Source organism: Morone saxatilis, unplaced genomic scaffold (genome assembly GCF_004916995.1).
Source record: "Morone saxatilis isolate NCDOM2014 unplaced genomic scaffold, NCSU_SB_2.0 Contig2, whole genome shotgun sequence".
NCBI lineage: Eukaryota > Metazoa > Chordata > Actinopteri > Moronidae > Morone > Morone saxatilis.
Genome location: NW_023339762.1, coordinates 13,641,273 through 13,648,010, shown reverse-complemented (window position 1 = coordinate 13,648,010; position 6,738 = coordinate 13,641,273). Strand labels below are relative to the sequence as shown.

At 37.4% G+C, this 6,738-nt stretch overlaps 1 protein-coding gene across 1 annotated transcript; it reads left to right on the top strand.

Annotated features, from left to right (window-relative positions):
* Positions 1–3,305: 3,305 nt before the first annotated feature.
* LOC118330566 (UDP-glucuronosyltransferase 2C1-like) lies at positions 3,306–4,967 on the top strand. The gene is given in 1 exon segment (XM_035665152.1): positions 3,306–4,967. A coding segment is annotated over 1 exon segment (1,608 nt). The 5' UTR covers positions 3,306–3,318; the 3' UTR covers positions 4,927–4,967.
* Positions 4,968–6,738: the final 1,771 nt, after the last annotated feature.

The following is a 6,738-nucleotide window of genomic DNA, read 5'->3' as shown; positions in this document are numbered from 1 at the left end:
GGATCTCGCATGTTAGCGTGAGAACAACAACAAAGGGCTGGAGGGTGAGGTTCATGATGTACACCATCAGGAGTATGTGACACTTACTCAACTTTTATTTGATTTGAGTGTACTTTTATTTATCATGTTTATTATGTTATATATTTTATTTAAAAAAAAAGAAAAAAAAAAAGAATTGTTGTTGTGTTTTTATTAATATGATTTTATTTGGCACTCGTTTCATGTTCACATTATACAGGAAGATGAAAACATTCTTGACAACGTATAAAATAAAAGTATATAATATACAAGCAAAGACCTTATGGAAGTTTATTAAAAACCAAGGCTGGATTACCAACTGGGCAAATAGGCAGCTGCTCTGGGGCCTCTGGGTCTTCTGGGGCCCTTATAAGCCCCACTTGACACTTTTGGTTTTTGGTATTTTTATTATTTTGCAAAGTTATTTAGGAATTTCCACCACAACATTACAATATCAACCTATATACCCTTGTGGCCCTGTCTCTCAGTCCAGTATTAGTATTAGTATTTGTAGAGTGGTTCTGGTTTTGGTCTGGTTGGTCTCTGTGTAAAATAAACGGATGCAGCCATAATGTTACGCAGCCCCATACACAACAAACTGTGATGCACTGTGTGTTCTGATGCCTTTCTATCAGAACCAGCATTAATTTTTTAAGCAGTTTGAGCTACAGTAGCTCGTCGTTTGGATCGGACCACACAGGCCAATCTTCGCTCCCCACGTACATGAATGAGCCTTGGACCCTGTCTCCGGTTCACCACTTTTCCTTCGTTGGACCACTTTTTGATAGGTACTGACCACTGCAGACCAGGAACACCCACAAGAGCTGCAGTTTTGGGATAGCCTTGACGCTCAGCGTCTAACCAAAGTTGCTCAAATCCTAAGGCTGCCCATTTTGCCTGCTTCTAACACATCAACTCTGAGGACAAAATGTTTACTTGCTGCCTAATATATCCCTCCCACTGACAGGTGCCATGATAACCAAATAATCAGTGTTATTCAATTCACTTGTCAGTGGTCAGGTCGGTGGTGTGTGATAAAACTACTATCTATAGTGTATAGTGTGCTTTGTAGTTGATGGGAACAGGGGCCCAAGTAAAGATTTGCTCTGGGGCCCCCAAAACATGTTACTCCATCCATGAAAAAAGAAAAAAATCAATCAAAAGCATTACTGTCTCCCTATCCTATGTGGAGTATTATCAATAAGCCCAATTTACTTTTACATATATTTATTTATTTTTAATGCAGAAGGTTTTTATGAACACAATAATCCTAACATTAGCAGACCTTCTTAAATCCCCTTTAACTCCCCCTGCAGGTCTCTTTTTAAAACACAGGTACCTCAAGTGCTAAACTCAAGTCAATATGTCTGTACTCACTGAGCTAAAAACACATTTAATTGAAACACATCTGAATCTAACAGTGAATATAAGGAGGTAAGTGGCCTTAAATAACCAAACTCAATGTTTACTGATACAGTAGTACAGTAGATTGGAGTGGTTTTCAAGCTGAGCTATTTGCAGTGTAATTTTAAAACTCAAGGTTTTACCAGAGAAGTCTGGTTTTTAAGGCCCTGTGCTTTTTGGAAAATTGAGTATTATTTGAGGACATTGGTGCAGCAGTGAATATTACTGCTCTGTTCAGGTAAACAATCATGAGCACTGACTTGACACTAGATGGCACCACAGATATATGTGATCTGCTCACAACTAGAAATCAGCTGTTATTGTAGTAGTGCACATTTAACAGCCCACTTATCTGCAGCAGTACACACCTCCTTATACAACCGAGCTGTGCATAGTACACTACATGTAACTACATGCCAGCTAGTAATGACTTTGAAGGACAGACTAGGAGGTAGATTCACCACTCTTTCTTTCCAACTCTGCACACAGTCTGCTATTGAATAACTAATACTGTAGTTGAACTGACACTTTGAAGTTGGATTACCTTTCCTGTGCCAGTGGATATAAGTAAGTGTTAATAAAAAAAACTCTGTCATGAGCACATGTAATATAAAAACAGGCATGTTTTTTTGGAATATGATTTAAAAAATTACAGTTTTCTGTCTTGGTAGTTACGTGTAAGTGTAAAGTTTAATAGAAGGTAATGCTTGTTAACAGTGATTACAATCCACATATTTTCATATTGTCTTATTTAATTAGTTGTTGTTTAGAGTGTCTCTTGTATTAAACAGCTCTCTTGTTTTTATTTGAATCACTGATCTGCCTTATGTAAGGTTTAGAGTCCAGTGCCATTTCATCAGTGGTGGAAAAAATATTCTGATCCAAGAAAACTGTTTCAAAAGTCTTGTGTTGCTGTAAAAGGTCCACTGTGTCTCCATATATTATTAAATATTACATTATTAGAGATGTTACTGCTTCATCAATGTGTAAGTAGTATTCTACCGTTGTACCTTGTCAAGGTGGAGCTAGTTTTAACAACTTTAATACAGTTAATTGTTTAGTCCAGTGGTTTCCAACCTTGGGGTCGGGCCCTTCCAAAGGGTCACAAGATAAATCTGGGAGATGATTAATAGGGCAGGAAAGACAAAGTTCTCTTACACAAATCTGTATTAATTTTTTGGCTTGGACCTCTTTTGGCTTTAAGCTAAGTTGTATCAGAACAGGAAAATATTTCTTCATTAAAGGAAGAGCAAAGAATGGCACTGAAGCAAAAATATGTTTTCGCTCTTCTCCCGACCAGCTTCGGAAAGACTTTGACTACGTTACATTAATATACTTAGTTGAGGATCTCCCGGTTTTCGCGGTGATAGCTGAATGGTTCATCAAATCAGCTGCCAGTTTTTTTTTAAGTTTCCGCCCTTATCCAGTTTCCATTGATGACTTCCAAGATGTTTCTGTGTAACAAACTATCAGATGCAGGTTAGCCTCAAGTTGTTTAGAGGGTAAATAATTCTGGTGTAACAACTCACAGACATCTGAAACGTGACATGGTGCCGAACCACTGGTTTAATCTTTAACAATGCATTGTTCTGTATTTTATAAGCATATCATATATTTTTTATCTGTAATCTGAACACTATTGCTGTCAAATCAATGTGGAGTAAAAAGTGCAATATTTGCCCCTGAAATGTAGCAGAGTAGAAGTATAAAATAGAATCAAATGGAAATACTAAAGTAAAGTACCTGAAAATTGTACTAAAGTACAGTAATTATTTTCCACCACTGTATTTCCTGTTCTAGTATGACTGTAAACACAAAACACGTGCAAACCAGATGAGCATTACTCTCTTATTGACTTGTTTTTGTGTATTTTTAAGGTCTCTGAGGGACTTCAGCATGAAGGTGCCTCATTCATCTCTGATCACCTTTGCTCTACTGTTTATACAACTAACCAGTGCATCTGGGGGGAAAATCCTGGTGTTCCCATTGGATGGAAGCCACTGGGTAAACATGAAAGTACTCATAGAGGAACTGCATGCCAAAGGCCATGAGGTCACTGTGGTCCGGGCGTCCGATAGCTGGTACATCAGTGAAAAGTCTCCTCTCTACACCTCTGTCACCCTTACCAGCCCTAATGGATTTGAGCAGAACTTTGAAACCTTTCTGTCTCGACAGCTTGAGATCCGGCTTCAGGGTGGTCATACCTCTTTTTGTTCTCGCTTCTGGACTCGCATTGAGATGGAGCGGGTGGTTGTGGACCAGTTCTCTCAGTTCCATAAGGGAATGAGTGAAATGGTCCTTCAGATGTTTGAAGATAAAAACCTGATTTGAAAGCATTCTTTGCACGCAGCCAAATATGACGTGGTTTTGACTGACCCCGGTATCGGCGGAGGGGCGATGCTGGCACGTTGGCTCCAAGTTCCTCTTGTTTTTAATGTCAGATGGACCATTCAAGGTGAAGCTCATCTCCTTATGGCCCCTTCACCTCTGTCATACATTCCTTTCACTGCCACAGAGTTCACAGATAAGATGACCTTTCCTCAAAGAATAACAAATGTTTTGAGTTACATCCTTGGGACTTACACACTATCATACATCACAGAACCTCATTACAAACCACTAGTTAAGAAGTACTTTGGTCCTGATGTGGATTATTCCACGTTTTTCCTGGATGCGGATATATGGCTTATGAGGAATGATTTTGTCTTTGAATATCCACGTCCAACGATGCCAAATATAGTCTACATGGGTGGATTTCAGTGCAAACCCTCAAAGCCCCTCTCTAAAGAACTAGAGGACTTTGTCCAGAGTTCTGGTGAACACGGTATCATTGTTATGACCTTAGGAACTTTAGTCGGGGTGCTTCCTCAACATATCGCTGAGGAGATTGCTGCAGCCTTTGCCCAGATGCCTCAGAAGGTTGTGTGGAGGTATGTGGGACAAAAGCCAGCCAACCTGGGCAACAACACATTAATAGTCAACTGGCTGCCACAGAACGACCTCTTAGGACATTCCAAAACAAAAGTGTTTGTGGCCCACGGAGGCACTAATGGTGTTCAGGAGGCAATTTACCATGGAGTTCCTGTTGTTGGACTTCCCCTATTCTTTGATCAGCCTGATAACCTGTCCAGGATTAAAGCAAAGGGAGGAGCTGTGATTGTAGATATCGCCGTTCTTGATAGACACATCTTTGCAGAAGCCCTGATGGCCGCTCTTTACAATTCCTCCTACAGAGACAACATGCAGAGGCTCTCCAGGCTGCACAGAGATCAGCCCATGAAACCACTGGATCAGGCGGTGTTTTGGATAGAATATGTGATCAGACATAAAGGAGCCCGCCATCTGCAGACAACGTCCCACAAAATGTCCTGGTTTGTTTACAACTCTGTGGATGTCATCGCTGCTCTGTTGACGTTTGTTTTGCTTATTACTTTCACCTTCATTTCAATTATAAAGTTACTATGGAGAATGATTTTTGTTGGGAAAAAAGTTAAACATGAATGATGTGAAAAATAATATGTGTGAAATCCAAGCATGAACAAATATTAACCCAACAATTATCTCTGTGTGATGTTTTTTAAATTAATAAAATGTGAAAAAAATAATTTGTGTTTGGCGGTAATTTGAAATACATTTGAAGTTCTTTTTTCTACATTTTCATATTTTTAGAGACTTACTAAAAGCGATCACTCATTCAATAAGTTTTTTATCGTATTACAAATGGAAAAAAGAAAAGGATTTTCTAAACACATAAATCAGGAATATATGTGTTGGCTTATATATATTACTGTAAACATGATCTGACTATCTGAATACGATGATTAAAATCTCATTTGAAAAGTCTACTGTCTGGTTTATTGTTAAGGGCCTGAATGTGGATTCCCAGTAAAAACTTAAATAGTAAAAATGTATTCATTAGAAATATTTACTTTAATTATTAAATAGAAAAAAAAAGAAAAAAAAACTAAATAATTGTCATTCAACGTGTTACATTTAATTACAATACATTAATGCACACATAAAAAGTAAATACATATTTTATTAGACATTTCAAATCTTCCATACAAAAAGATCAAAGTATCCCATAAATGGTAAATGCACCACAAAACTTGTTTGCTTGTAATTATGTATTATATGAAGGTACAGTAATGAATAAGTTTGTATTAGACATGTTTAGGGAGCAGATCCCAGACACATTTCCTTTTTGTGCAGATCAAATTATATTTTATTTGACCAAAATAGCTTTGTTGATTGCTAGTCTTTCTCTAATCAATACGACCATGTGATAATGCCAATTAAAGCTGTTGATTGATTAATCATAATGCATTAGTTGATCCACGCTTATGAGTCTTTGTAACATATTTTAAATGCTGTCAAGTATATCTACAAAATGTACCATTTCTTGCATAATAACATTCCCAATACATCGTATATACAAAAGTATCATATTCTGTTAAATAGTGAATAAATGTCAAATGAAAATTTCCTAACCCTGGCTGTTTCCAATAGATCACCATCATCACAGTAAACATTAAATAATAAAATCAGGACATATAGTAGCATACTTTGTTCCAGCAAAATTAAAAGTTTTTTACAAATATCATATATATATAAATATCATAGACAAACAAGTTTTTAAGGATTTAGCTTTATTTTAATTTAAATCATGTCCTTAATGTATTTCTTTGACTTCTTTGACAGAGTAGGTGGAGTAAAAACCTAAATATCTTCCTCTCTAAGTTGCACATTCTTGAGGCATCTAATGATTGTTTGGCCACTAGAGGGCAGAAGAATTCCAAAAAACTAAAACTAAAAAATAGGCCACAAACAAGCCTGGATCCATTAGTTCCCTTTTGTCGATAAGCTAACATAGCAAACACTTTCCTTCTTAAACATCCAGCAGACACAGAGCAACATGTAGTATCATCCCATTGGAGTTTGTTTTGGTGGTAGTATGGTACCATACTTGTTTATTGGGGTTCTTCTTGTTTTTTTGTTCTTGATTTTTTCTTCAGCACGGTGCTTGAAAAAGACATATATGAAGAAAAATATGATAGCCATGAGCAGAACCAATCCGATTGCCTAAAGAGTGGACAGACCAACACAATGAGTTACATAACAGTGAAGCTGATGCTTGCCTACCTTTAAAGATCAATTTCTGAGCATTGTGCCAAAACAAAACTCACCTGAGACAGTAAAAAACCTTTGTGTGATTAAGCCATGAGTTCTTCTGATGAGTATCTTGTTGTGTTGGTTGGTGTACACCACTTCAGAAGACCTTTTTCAACAGAGACAAATGTGCCTGGCCAGTATGAG